The sequence below is a fragment of the Trichoplusia ni genome, chromosome 17, assembly GCF_003590095.1.
Source record: "Trichoplusia ni isolate ovarian cell line Hi5 chromosome 17, tn1, whole genome shotgun sequence".
NCBI classification, from domain to species: Eukaryota; Metazoa; Arthropoda; class Insecta; order Lepidoptera; family Noctuidae; genus Trichoplusia; species Trichoplusia ni.
The window spans coordinates 812295-826766 of record NC_039494.1 but is presented as its reverse complement, the minus strand read 5'-3'; the positions used below and the strand labels follow the sequence as shown (position 1 = coordinate 826766).

General features: G+C 32.1%; 2 protein-coding genes across 3 annotated transcripts; one reads left to right on the top strand and one right to left on the bottom strand.

The window, feature by feature from the left end:
- The first annotated feature begins 43 nt into the window (after positions 1–43).
- Positions 44–12213, top strand: LOC113502539 (1-acyl-sn-glycerol-3-phosphate acyltransferase gamma-like). Of its 2 annotated transcripts, none has more exons than XM_026884148.1 (8): positions 44–174; positions 915–1130; positions 1259–1431; positions 4533–4694; positions 5778–5978; positions 7096–7233; positions 8916–9135; positions 9580–12213. In XM_026884148.1, exons 2-8 carry the CDS (start codon positions 920–922, stop codon positions 9654–9656), a joined length of 1182 nt encoding a protein of 393 aa, XP_026739949.1. In that variant the 5' UTR covers positions 44–174; positions 915–919; the 3' UTR covers positions 9657–12213. The 2 variants fall into 2 exon arrangements, with proteins under 2 accessions (XP_026739949.1, XP_026739950.1); XM_026884149.1 differs by lacking the exon at positions 44–174 and adding an exon at positions 272–505.
- A 269-nt stretch (positions 12214–12482) lies between these two features.
- Positions 12483–14266, bottom strand: LOC113502542 (gonadal protein gdl). The gene is made up of 4 exons (XM_026884152.1): positions 14000–14266; positions 13757–13917; positions 13173–13306; positions 12483–12651 (listed from the first exon to the last, which is right to left on the bottom strand). The coding sequence occupies exons 1-4, from the start codon at positions 14089–14091 to the stop codon at positions 12514–12516; spliced, it is 525 nt and encodes a 174-aa protein (XP_026739953.1). The 5' UTR covers positions 14092–14266; the 3' UTR covers positions 12483–12513.
- Positions 14267–14472: the final 206 nt, after the last annotated feature.

The window sequence follows — 14472 nt, the reverse complement described above, 5'->3', positions numbered from 1 at the left end:
CACTACCCAGGTTGTACACTGTACAGACTTCTACAATTACCTTTACCAACCTCAGATAAAAGTAGCGGTGTTCGAGTAGGATAGACACACAATTTTGTTCTTGTTCTATTTTGTTTTTAATCGAACTGTGTGGTGTGTACCTCCGGCATTTACCTAAAAAAAGGAATTGACATGGTAATTATATTTTTTTTAAGTACAAAACCTTTTATTGAAACAAACAAAATAATGCAAACTCTGCTTTCCAAATTGTAATCTGAATCTGACTTATTCTGTCATTGAAACATTGCGAAGAAAGTTTCTAAATTTTATTTCAAAATTTATAAATTTAAACGTATTAGTGAACAATAAATTTAAGGTCAACAAATCTGAAGCTCATAAAATAACGTAAAAATCATGTGTTCATGAACCATGTGCTGATTGATATACAATCACGTTTTATTTATGTATGCTGTGAGTACATACTCCAAGGACTTCAGTTTACTTATTCACTAATTGACTTCAATAAGTAAGAAGTTAACTGTTTATTTACTATCTGATATATTCCCAATAAGATTTGATATGTTATATAATTGTGTATTAAATAAAAACTATTTATATTATATAATTTTATGGAGTGCTTTTCATAAAGTGCTCATGAGTAATGAATGTTATAAAATTGTTGTATATTCAAGAGATAAATAACTTAAACAACCGAATTTGTTGCCAAAATTAAAGAACAGAAAAGGCTATAAATGTAAATATTTTATAAACTGCACATAACTGTCTAAAAAGTAGTTTTCATTATGAAAGTCAATTTGTAGCACATATTTAATAAAAAAAAATTGAATAAAGGGGATCAGGGAAGAAAGAAATAAATCATGCATGTTATTTGTGGTGCATAGGAAACTGTAGTTTTTAATGTACTTTTGTTTCAGATTTCATGACTAAAAGTGCAAGAGACACAACCAAGATGATTAACCTAAATATTTTGAAGCAATCAACAATTGTCCATCTATGTTTTGCTATATCATACTTCACGTCTGGTTTGATCCTGACCTTTGTACAAGCCATTTTATACTTTGGACTCAAGCCATTCAATAAATCTTTGTATAGAAAGATAAACTATTATCTTTCATATTCATTTTATAGTCGTAAGTATTGTTCCCTATTAATTTTAATAGACAATATGCCTAATTTTATTATCAATTCCAATTTTTATAATCAATCCTTTTTAACTATAAAAAGGTAGTTCACTACAGTTCAAGTATTTTTTTTACAGAATTAGTGTTTATGTCAGAATGGTGGTCAAATACAAAATTAACTTTATACATTAAGAAAGATGAATATGAGAAATTTTATGGTAAAGAGCATGGATACCTTATAATGAACCATAGCTATGAAATAGATTGGCTCATGGGATGGCATTTCTGCAACACTATAGGAGTTTTAGGGGTGAGTATTTTATTAATTATACATTATTTTATAGTTGAAAGAACATAAGAATATAGTCAGAGCGTTGGACATAGTATTTTGATTACAAAATGTATTTGCAATGATTTGGATGTGTAAAGAATGTATTTTATTTTTAAGTAATTTAATTATTATTTTTGGTTTTATGTGTTTATTATCTTCATAAATTAAAACGAAATTGTTGTTCTTACAGTCATAGTATATTTCATGTATAGTTTATATTGAACTCTCAAAAAGCTTTTATTCACCATGATTACTTTATTAGGTTCATATTTGGATTTCAACTAACTACATAAAGGAAGAAAGTACCAAAAACGACAGAATCTTTTTCATCAAATTGGATTTCATTAATTTCAAAGCAAACTTTTGTGTACATCAATTCCAAAACTTGGTGATGAACAGAAAATATTTATTTGACATTATTGTGATTACCTAAAAATTTTTAAAGCTAAAATTTTCTATTGACAAAATGCTTATGAGTTGACATGATTCCTTGATGAACTTTAATATCATATCTGCCGGGATGTCGGCTTTTGCTGCAAAAATATAACCATCCTTTAACGAAGTCGGATAAAAGTAGCCATGTGCAATTAGATAAACACACGCGTACTTTCGCATTTATAATATTTGTGTGAGATGAAACGTTTTCAATACGGAAATATCTAAAATACTTATTAATCTAACTATCATGATTATTAAATGCCATTAAACCTACCGTGACCAAGGTTGCCTGCGGTCGGCCAGTCACCTAATCATGTAGATATCGTGGTGAATGAGTAAGGCTTAGTAGGGTGAGCAATGTCTTATACATACAGTAGTTATAGGTTTCGCGGTATCGCCAATTGCGCAGGTGCCACGGGTTCAACATACGCGCAAATATTTAAATAAACTACATCTTACTGCGTAATACATGTCTAACCGGGTACTGCACATGCCTCTAACATCACGAAAATATTCTGATAACTTAGCATGGTAACTATGGTTACCTACATAAAGTTCATCACCCTGTCACAGTACAGATATTTATTTCGTAATGCGACTATGATTATGCCCAACAAGATACATGAGAATATTTATTGGGTAACATGGTCGTGACCCTGACCACCGACAACTGTCCAACACGTACTTTTAGAAGGTAATATGGCCAACTTAGATGCACGGTTTGTACTTTACGTTAGATACTGCGCAATACTTGCCTGAGACCTTTAACCATAGTCCATAACGTAGAATAAAAAAAGTGTCGTAAGTAAGTACAACAATAATTCATGTGTTAAAAAAAAATTGTCACTTAGTATGGCACCAACTCAGGCTCATACTGCGAACATTCGTTAAATATGCAAGTTTAATAGAATTTCGTAACTATTACCTGAACAAATAAAAAATATCTAATATCAATAATATTTATTTACATTTAATGCTAAATTTTACTCTGCTTACTACCGAGTAAAGATAAAGAAATCGCATCACTAATCTTGATAATGATAAAGTAGACTGATTATGAGTTATGACACGAGCAAATCAATAAGTTCCTGTTTACAAACTTGTCATAATGAACGTATTCGACCAATATGCGATGGTCACCAAGGTCCCTTAAACAAAGAGACATTCAAATGCTTAGATAAAATGTATTCATTATAATCCTATATTGCATTCCAAAGCCTTAAATAAAAATCTTATTATTGAGTCAGCTGTAGATCCAGTCGTAATAGGGTTCAGTCAAAAGTACACAGAAAGCTTGAAACTGTTAATGTACCTAGTATTAAAATAGCGAAACTCAAACATGCTCTAACTCCGTACTAGTAATACTTGTGTCTAGTTCAAATAGTATAACTTCTTCCGTAAACAATCGAAGTAAAACCTAGCAAACCTTGAAAACTCATATGTCGTAAAATACAAACTTGATGATTCGTGTCACATATAACTGGCTTGTAAATAAGAAACCATAAAAAATGATTAATTATAATAATATTCCTTATAAGCGACTAGGACCAAAATACCCATGGAGAAAAAAAAAGAGTCATCATAATGATTAACAGTCATTTGTAAGGACTAAACAACTGCTATCGTCATACACAAAAATGGATACGAATGAAGTTAAGAAATAAAACGATAATTTACGTGTAAAATACCTGCACCCAGTGTTGCAATTACAAATATTTCGTATGTTTTATGATAATGTGCTACTATATTTTCGCTGCAATATCCGTTTAAAATCGACTTTGAGTGAGAAAAATGGTTTTATGTTTATTCTAAAAGGCATTTGAGGGTGAGGTTAACAACATAAGAAAGAAAATATAATCTTCTAATATATAAAATTCCCGTGTCACGATGTTAGTTACCGTACTCCTCCGAAACGGTTCGACCGATTCTTATGAAATTTTGTATACATATTAGGTAAGTCTGAGAATAGGACAACATCTATTTTTCATAGCCCTAAGTGACAAGGGTTGCCCACACAAAAATATTATTTCTTATTTTTTGGACGAAATTTTTTGTTTTATTATTTTATAATGTAGCATTGAAAAATATATTATATACAACTAGAAATAATTTATTAGGCAAAACAACGTTTGCTGGGTCAGCTAGTGTTAGTATAGAAATTAAAATAATAAGGTTATATTTAGATTTCTATTAATATTAGGGTTTATTTATATTTAGCTTATTAAGTCTATGACCTAATTTGTAGGCCATTAATCTGATCTTTGCCTTGTCTTTAGATCAACGGTTTCAAAGTCTCAATATAATTGCGTTGTTTGGGTTTCTTTTGTTTGTTTATATTGGTAACCTAATTTAAATAATTTATATCTTCGCAATTAATATTCATGCGTGACTGGATTGTTTATGCGGCAATATTAATGAGTCTTGGTCACTGGCTGTAGAGGAAGATGTTTGCCCACATACTTTACCTTTGTCTATGTACTGCTCCCTAGGTACACAATTAGATATTATAAAACGTGAGGCTTCGTTTGTTGAAGGATCTTTTTCCTTCAGGATCAAAAAAATAAAGAAAATGTATTACGCTTTTCGTCTTATATTGGGAATGTCTGAACTCTTCGTCTCTAACAGCTCTCTCCCCTTTTCAGAACTGCAAAGCCTACGCAAAGAAGTCCATCCAGTACTTACCACCCATTGGTTGGATGTGGAAATTTTCCGAGTTTGTATTTTTAGAAAGATCTTTCGAGAAGGATAAGGAAACAATTAAACACCAGATATCAGAACTATGTGACTATCCGGATCCTGTATGGGTGAGTAATCTACTATAAGTCTCAAGATTAATCAATTACTTCGATAGTAACAATTTTAACGAGACAACGATTATATCTTAATATAATAAAGCTTATTTTAGTGAATACGAAAACAGTCACATGCCTAAGTGCATTCTGATAACAGTATAATCAAAGGTTAATTGATTTTAAATTTTAATAAATGGAAAGGTACAACACTGATGATGTCTTTTTACTTATCTCATAAGTGTGCGACATATTCCACTCAGAGAATCGAAAACGATGTCTGTGTCGTGATTGCACGACCAGTATGCATGAAATACTAATGTTGTGTTAAAAAATAATAGGTTTAATAAACCTGAATACCCACGTTGTTAAAAGTTGTAAAAATTTATCAATTTTTGACAGTTTTTATAAATGTAAATTGCATTGTCATCGGCTTTGAAGCTACTCAGTCAATTTCAGCCTGCTAGCTTATCGGGAAGTGCCTCAAAGTTGAGTTGAGAGAAAGATAAACAAGAAAGTGACTATAAAAACGTGGAAAAAATAAGACCTTTGTCCATGACCAGTTATTTTACATGCATTCAAATTATGTCATAAGGCCTATTGCTCGACGTTTCTCAGAAATAATCAATGAATTATTCATGACAAAAAGTCTCCTCATCTTAAAAAACTGTAATTAATATGATAAACACCTACTAAGTACACGAATCATAATGTACATAAATTTTATGTACATTATGATTCCTAATTACGTACGAATTTCGTGAACCGACATTTGAAAATGCGAATATGGTTGGTTACCTATAGCGTACATTTTACACTCGGAAAGCAACTTGTGTCCTCTCGGTACCAATTGGACCACAATAGACTTTTTCCATTAAGAACGCTTAAATTGATAGTAATAACATGAACATTATTTATTTCTCGTCTTAGTCCTGAAATATTAGCATAATATCAGCTGTGTAGAGGACCCTTCCTTCCTGATAACAGATAACCCAGCCATAGTCAAATATTCGTAATCCCTCCGGTGGTTTCCCTCACCATTTTCAGGCTTAGAATGATTAAAGCAGAATAATACTTACGGTATTTTTTTTCCTCCAGCTACTCATGACACCTGAGGGCACTCGGTATACGAAAAAAAAGCACGAAGCATCGTTGAAGTTCGCGAAAGAAAAGAACTTGCCGCTTCTGAAACATCACCTAACACCCCGTACCCGAGGGTTCACCACAAGCCTACAGTTCTTCAGAGGAAAAATACCCGTTATATACAACATACAGTTGGCTTTTGAAAAGGATGCCAAGGTAAGTTAGAAAAACTGTTGAATGTTTGGATGGTTTTGGTATTGCAGTAACCTGATACTTGCTGATACTTGCCGACATAGATAGGGGTCATTACGACAGAGGCTACTTTTTAAATTATTTAATGGCATTTACCTCCTTTTTAGCTTATGGCTAAACTTTTCCAATAATTACTTATCACTAAACTAAAGTAACTAAGTTACATAACAGACTTCTGTTTGGTTTGATTTTTATATTTACGGTGTTTTTTCTGTATAGAAAATATCACCCTGATGATTTATATGAATATTTTTTGAAAATTAACACTTACATATAATTACTGGCCTGCCCGCAATCTTATGGCCATTATCATAATGCTAAAAAGCATTCTAGCCTCATCCGTTAAAGGTTTGGTTTGATGTCACGATTAGTGTCCATTAACACCTTTATGTTAAGAATAATTAAATATTATCACCCATTCTTGTGGTCAATAGGTTAAAGTTCATTAATATCCGATTATTTGAGACCTTGTTTTATGGGCTTACCCACTTCATAGATCTTTCTTAGATCTGCCCATTTTATTTATTGTAGTTCAAGGGATTACGTCGGCTGATCTTTTTATAATATTTGTTTGTTTTGATAATGTCAATAACGGACAAATTCAATGGAATTATAATTATAAATTAGAGGATTAACGTTATTCTCGCTGATAACTAATAGATTGCTGTTAGGTAACACTGATGATTGACTTTCGATAGCGTGGCCTTAAAACAATAGGCAACTATAAAAATCATCTCGGATACGAGTCAACCTGTTGTCACAGTGTTCTACTAGGTAATTACATCTTTGTACAATGTACGGCGTGGAACGTGAATGCGCATTGGACGATAAGAATACACGGCACAGACGTGCTGCTGATATCGAACCATTGTTCTATTATGTTACTTTGACACTTATAATTTTCTATTATCTACACAATAAACAGATTAACACTGATATTATTTTGAAAGATACAGTGGGAATTACAAGAAACTTTTTAAGTTTCGTAATACAATTGCCGAACCCTTGAAATATATGTTTTAAGATTGACTTTATCTATTGAATTCTTTGGTGCAATTAACGAAAGTCCCTTTACTTTCAGACACCGCCTACGTTAACAAGTTTGTTGTACGGCAAGCCGGTGCATCCTCATTTATACATTGAACGGTTACCAGTCGACAAAGTGCCTGAAGATGAGGCCGAAGCCGCCAAGTGGCTGCACGACCTATTTGTTGTAAAGGTAAGTTTCATTTTATAATCAAACCGTACAAAGAATTTATGGTAGGATTTTGTTATCTATTAAACATGTTGACAATCGTACAGCTGCAAGATTGAAGAGTATTGTTGATAAATGAGTATTTTAGCCGATTTAAAAAAAGGAAGAGGTTCTGTTTGCTGTCTGCTGCTCTGTTCTACTAGATTTGTTTAGAAGTATGTCACATATATTTTATTAGGATACCCAACCCAAAGGATAAAAACGGTACCCTATTGCTGAGGCTGTCAGTCCGTCCGGTCGTCACTAGGCCCTATCTCATGAACCGTTATTGCCAGACACTTGATTTTATTATACACTAGCTGTTGCCCGCGACTTCGTCCGCGTGGTTAGAAGATATAAGTTATAATTTATACCTGCCTTCTATTTATCTTTCTGCCTTCTATCTATCTATCTGCCTTCTATCTATCTTGTAGGATTCAGTCAGCGTTTGCGCAAAAAATGTGTTTTTTTACGACCTCACATTAGAAACTTCAAAAATTGTAGCCTATGTGACATTCTGATGTATAAGCTATATTGTGGTAAAGTTTCATTCAAATCCATTCAGTAGATTTTACGTGAAAGAGTAACAAACATCCATACATCCATACTTACAAACTTTCGCCTTTATAATAGTAGTAGGATATTATAATGTAAATCTGTAAATATAAAAAACAATAAAATATGACGAGAGGTTGTAACAGTCATAAATTTGTGGGTTCCCACCACAAATTTATTTGTCATCAACCAATTTGTTTATCTTAGCTTATTTGTACCAACTTCTCATGCCGCAAGTTCGACTCGCACTGGGCTTGTTTTGTGGTACTGTGTGTGAATACATACTGTAGTCCCGACTCTCACACACAGACAGTCCAATGGACACGCAAGCGAGTGCCGGTCGAGTCCACTGGGTCAAATGCCATTATTGCATTTAAACGCCTCAACAACCCATTTCCGCGAATATGTTTGTGACGATACAAAATCTATTTTTAACTTTCACACTAGATTATCATCGAAAGCAGAATAAATGCAGATTTCGTGTGGCTATATGAATACTACGATTCTAAATTACGATATTTAAATATCTTATAGTTTGATTCGTAGCCGCTATATGCAAAGTCTTAACCTTGAATTTAGTATTTAGTAATATGACGAATTTCCGCGACCTAACTGATACATCAGCTTACTGTTAATGCTACCGGTATAGGTAAGTTTTGAACAGGAAGAGTATCGAAAATGTGTTTGTTAGACTTTATCTTTGTTTTTTTACACGCATGTAAATTGTGCTGCCTTCTGCGTCACAAACGTGTAACTGCGTATGTCGTTATTAAAAAACATAAATACTTGATACTTTGTTGGTTAACACAATGAAAACTTTAACGACACTTTAGACGCAGGTCCACAGTTATAGGTGATTTTACGATTATTTTCACCTGAATATAGACTCCTAGACATTGAGTCAAATACAATAAAAAAAGAATACAAAGAGAAAAAAATCACACTTAAGATAAAAATGTGTATAGAATTTGACTTGTACGTTATTGCATCAGCTTTTAGCACGATGATGGGACGTGCAACTCGACATATTGAAAGGGTTAAATATGGAAAGATCACGAGGCCATCGCGTAAATAAATAATATGTATATTTATGATTGCTTCTTACATTACAGGACAAAATGCAAGAGTCCTTCATCAACACCGGTGACTTTTTCCTCGAATCAGGAGTTGAACGAGTAGAGCCATTTACCGTCTCCCCGCCCATCTGGTCGCTGGTCAACGCTTTGGGCTGGGCGGTCGTTACGCTCACACCTATGCTCTACTATCTGATCGGTCTCCTGTTCAGTGGAAAACTCCTGTACTTCTCCATAGCCTGTGCTATATTCGCCGCATGTAAGTATCACACACAAAAATAATGATCAACTTTAAAACATTGTTGTGAAATCTGGAGAATAAAGGCAGGCGATTGCCTTTAAAAAGGATGCAGTTAACGGAAAATGTAATTAAAACTTGAACAGTAATAAGTAATGGTTACATTACGTTACTTTTCTTCATAGTTGCGTCAGATATTATCAGACCGTTTAGGTATTTGCTGGTCCAGAAATAAAATAACATTTATACACTTTTAAAACTTTAAACTATAGCTCACTCGCTAATTCATTGCGAAAATTAACAGCCCGCCCCTTTTCATGATAAAAAAAAAATGATTTTCGGCCTTGCAGCAATAGAAATTCTATAGTATCAAATTGAATTTATACATTTATTACTTACGCATTCATATGCATACGTGCATGCATTATATCGGTCAAAAGGTTTATACCCAATTGTTTGTTTCAGTTTTCATTCTACTTCAAAAGTCTATTGGAATGTCGCAAATCAGTCAAGGTTCTTCCTACGGAACAGAAAAGAAGTAAGGTACCTGTTACAGTATTTAAAAATATACTATGTATTCTATACATAATACCTGTATACTATATTTTTTTTAAACAAACTAGATCATGTAGTTGCATACATTATAGTTTTGTTTATAAATAAACATAGTAATTTGGCTGAATCTAGTATAAATAAAAGAAGAAATGAAATACATAGAGCGTATTGGGTGTATAAAGAATGTTAAAATTGTACTTTAAATGTATATGTTTTAGTAAACTTATAAAAACTGATTTTTTATACAAAAAAAGTAATTACTGCCCCATTGTTTAATTTGTTACAATGTATACTGTGACTGTTCAGTTAATTTATTGTTATTTTTGTTTGATGAATCTTCAGTTGCAACGTTCGAAGAGCGTTAGCCTCATGTGCTCGCACTAGCCTTTTCAGCCTGACTTTATCTATCACAGATAAAAGTTGCGCTGAGAAGGCCAAGTGCAGTTTTAGTATATCCTTATTTATAACCATGATAACATTTATCTGATGTATTAATCGCTAAATTTACAGTCGTGCCGTTTTAGATAACAAATATAACATTTTAATCCTGATATCATTGTTACTATGGAAATTTAACTTTTTAATTGATGATGTTGGGACTGAATTAAAAAAATATAAAGATTTCGTAATTTAGAACAAAGTGAATTTACTTGCACACTTGAATGCGTTCTGTATTTTCTATTTTTATATAAAATAATTTGGATGTTGTTAAATTATATTTCCCTTTTTAGAATCATGTTTATAAAAATCTTTATAAATTTTGTGTGTATGATGGATCTACTTACCTTATAAAAGAGAACCTTCAAATTGGCACGACAATCTTGTTACAAGTAGGTTGGATAAAAATATGTACCTGTTAAATTACATACTGTTATTTGACTCATACTAGACACTTTGTAAATATTGGATGGATTAGAAGAAAAGAGATTTTGATATATGTTTTTAGTTTGTAACTACGTAACATTAATGTTTTTCATGAAAAGCATTGTTATTACTAGCTGTACGTAGAAAAGCTTACGCAATAATTAACTATGAATGACTATGATGTGCAACGTGTGTAGATATACAGATACGTGTATTTTTGTACAACCTGCAAACTATGAGCAAAACTAAACAATACTCGAAGCTAATTCAATATTTATGCACAAATATACATTAAACCAGCACAAAGCTATAGGTTATACGTGCAATTTTGTTTGTTTCTAAGTGTGAAAATATATTAAGATATTTTTGTTTTTATTGTACTGTGTTACAAGTTTTGTTTGACTGTCAAATAGCAATGTTTTTATATAAAGTTCAGAAACGAAGTTATTTTGAATAACGTTTTATGTATTGCTTACAGCATTATTCATTAAAATGTGGTAAAAAGAAATTAGGTAGAATCCGATCGTGTATCCCTTATGCAATGCTCGTGCGGCATGAATTCCTTTGCCGTTCCTTGCGTATGCGGTCTTAGCTAAACATTCATTACCAAATAACAGAACGATTGGAATAAATGCGTGCAATTAATTAACATTAAATCACGCACAGCACAACTTCTTTAATTATTTCTCCCTATGTCGCATTCTTGTTTGATTACTATTTAACCAATTTATAACAATAACTCGTTTGTTTGGGTTGCATTAACTATAACAATATGTTATTTCAAAATAGGTTTATGGTTTCATTTTTAGATATATTTATTAAATCTAAATCGTACAGGTAATAACGATATTTTTGATATGTCTGATGTACTTTTGATTGTTGAACTATTTGTATGTTAACAAGATACCTTGGCCTGCATTCGCATCTTGTAGAGACATAGTCATGTTATTTTGGTTGTCACTAAAATACACTTATTTATAAGAATACCATCTTAAATCAGCTTCGCAAGACCAGAGCCCATTTTTTGTTGGAATGCATTTATTAGAATTAGTGTATGTAAGTGTTGTTATTTTTTATTATGATTTACACGCAATATGGCGTTGAAATATGCATAACAACTCAATAAATAACTCATGCGTGACTGGACTCACTATTTGTTGGGTAAATGGTTGTATATGTCCTCATCTAACTTTACAAGATGCTTCTGTTGGTTAAATCACCACAGATATCGAAATACTAAATAAAATTAATAAGAACCATAGGAGGCTGCTTTGCTTCTTTGAAATAGGTATCTTATAGTTTTGTTAAATATTTTTTAATTAAATAAATGAGACTACAGATACCATGGTCGCCAACGTTTACGATGAATTGCAACTGTAACATATTGAAAGATGTTAGCCAAATATAATTTGTCCTATACGTGTGCGACAAAAGCTTATTGCTTACTACGAGATCGAACCCATAGAGCGAATAACTTGCCGCTAAAAGAGTAGTCGTTGTAGTAAGCAATGTGCTTTACAGAATTGTGATATGCCAAATTGACTCGATAGTTCTACGAACATAGCACAAAACTTGTGTAAATTATAGACTTGTATTTATGGTTGGTTATTTTCATTTCAAATAGATGATGTTGTAACTTTGTACGTATCTTTATTATTATTATTAAACTTGTACTACTTATCCGCATTTTTTTATTTTCAATCATTCCTTACCGAACATCCCTTGTTGCCAGTTGATCAAGAAAAAATGGTTCTAAGAAAACAAGTATGTATTTGGCAACCAAGGAAACCTGTAGGTATTCGTTTTACATTCTTAAAACATGGCAAAGCTTCACTTAGTGTGATAGAGGGCGCTATTGCTGGAAAAAACAAGGGTTTGTTTTTGTCTAGCAATAGAACCCTCCTTATACCCTCATAGTTAACATGACAAGAAATTAATACTACCTTTAAGTATGTTTTGCATAGTTTATTGAAAACGACCCTAATGTGGTATATCCATTTTACTTAATCTAAGTATAAAATCTAAAAGGTACATTTGAACTTTAACTTCTATCGGTTTATTTGTCACAAAGAATCCTGGTACTCCAGCTTTTTCTAATGTCACTTGTTGGTCACTTACCTGTAATTAGTAATTTTATAAATTAAATAAAAATTACACACTTCAATTATCAGAATTAGCAAGTTCTAGAATAAATCAGGGCTGGTTAAAAACATTTTGCTAGCCATTGGTGCATTGGTGCAATGTGATATGTTTATTAGTAAACCAATTATAATATTCTGAGTATGACTAGGTGACTGTACTAATACAAAGACAATTTGGTTAGCATAATCAGATTTGCGAAAAGCCTTATTTTTTAGTGACAAGTAGAAAGAAAGTGAGGTCTTCAGAAGGTTTTAACAAAAATACTTTATAGAGTAAAGAATTATGTAGATAATAGCACATCTCCTCGTACTAGGTGTCTGCACAAAGGCTCCAAATTGGTCCATTGTATATAAAAAGATTTTATGCATTTTACAGACTAGCTTTGAAGACCCGATTGTGTTAAGCACCTTTTATTGATAAACACCAACCTCTACTTTATTTAATCTTCCAAAATTATAATAGTAAATAAAATTCCAAGTTACAATAGAATAACTTACTTTTTGATCTAACTGCATAACTAGTTTCATATCTGTGTGTTTGAGTTCCTCTTTGTGTCTCGCCAGTAGCAAGGTTTTCTGTAGTTCCTGTTCTTCAGGGCTTGGTGTGGTATTTATCATGTTGCTTATTTCCACTGGAACAAAAGTCTAGGTTATAAACAATACCTCTAAAAAACCTTAAGTTCATATATGTGTATAATTTTTGTTGTATCACTGTCTTCTGGATTATTGAGTATGGTAAGAATAATAAATCATTATAAATAACATGAGCAATATGAAACCAATTTCCAGAAAGGTAGTATAGACAAATTATACTTTTAACAGGAGATTAAAATACATAGTACCTGTTTGCTAAATTGCTTTGTTTACCTGATGTCATAAAAAAAACAGCTTTTATGTTATAAATTATATTTAATTTATTTAGATAATATGTTAATAATGTTAGTGTATTTTTATTATATTATTAGTGCTGATTTACTCTTATTTCGTGTACTATTTATAAATTAACAGAGTCTTGTCTTTGAACACCAATGTTTTATCTTTTTCTAGCTAGGTACTAAACAAATGAATAATAAAGTTCTTACTGGTATGCTTGTGTTGCACCTGTTGTATTTGTTGAAACAAATGCTTTTCTGTTACATGTTGAATTTCCATTAGCCCTTTTACTATTTCAAATACAGTTTCATTCAAAAGACAGTTCGCCAGGCCAGAAAGAAGTTCTATAGGCACTCTCATTTGATACTTCCTGCAATTTTTAAATAATACATTATAGACAAATAGACCTCTAGCTAGCTAGAAGAATACCTTTAGACGAAAGTATTACTTACGGTGGCAACTCACGAGCCATATCTTGAAGCTGTTCTAACAAAAAGTATAATTTTCTTTGCAATGCCTCTGGAGTTGGTTCAATGAAGTCCATGATGATTGTAGGTAATACTGGTACATAATATTTTAAGAACCAAACGTATTTCTTTTTCAGTTAAATGTAAGAAATGCAGGTACTCTAACGAATTAAAATCAAATTAATAACAAATTACAAAATAACGACATGGCCTTGACCCAGACACTGACGTTTCATGCATCGGGATCGGGATCATCTGACATTGACATGAGTGTGGTCCACAGACGTTCTAAGAGAAGGTTATCAAACTTATTAAAGGTTTATTACACAGACTTAGTATGTTCTCTTTGCTATTAACATTTATGAGTCACAGAATTGTTAGAAAGCCATAATATTATTTGTAAAGTAAGAGTTTATTTCCAAGAATTAAAACCAGATACAATGAGATCTTGCATAGGG

Excerpts from the sequence above, each read along its gene's own strand:
- LOC113502542 (XM_026884152.1), bottom strand. The coding sequence starts at position 14,091 with ATGGACTTCATTGAACCAACTCCAGAGGCATTGCAAAGAAAATTATAC. Across the intron at positions 13,918-13,999 it reads ATGGCTCGTGAGTTGCCACC|GAAGTATCAAATGAGAGTGC; the intron begins GTAAGTAATACT and ends TAAAAATTGCAG. Across the intron at positions 12,652-13,172 it reads TTATGCAGTTAGATCAAAAA|GTAAGTGACCAACAAGTGAC; the intron begins GTAAGTTATTCT and ends TACTAATTACAG.
- LOC113502539 (XM_026884148.1), top strand. The coding sequence starts at position 920 with ATGACTAAAAGTGCAAGAGACACAACCAAGATGATTAACCTAAATATT. Across the intron at positions 1,131-1,258 it reads TTCATATTCATTTTATAGTC|AATTAGTGTTTATGTCAGAA; the intron begins GTAAGTATTGTT and ends TTTTTTTTACAG. Across the intron at positions 5,979-7,095 it reads CTTTTGAAAAGGATGCCAAG|ACACCGCCTACGTTAACAAG; the intron begins GTAAGTTAGAAA and ends CTTTACTTTCAG.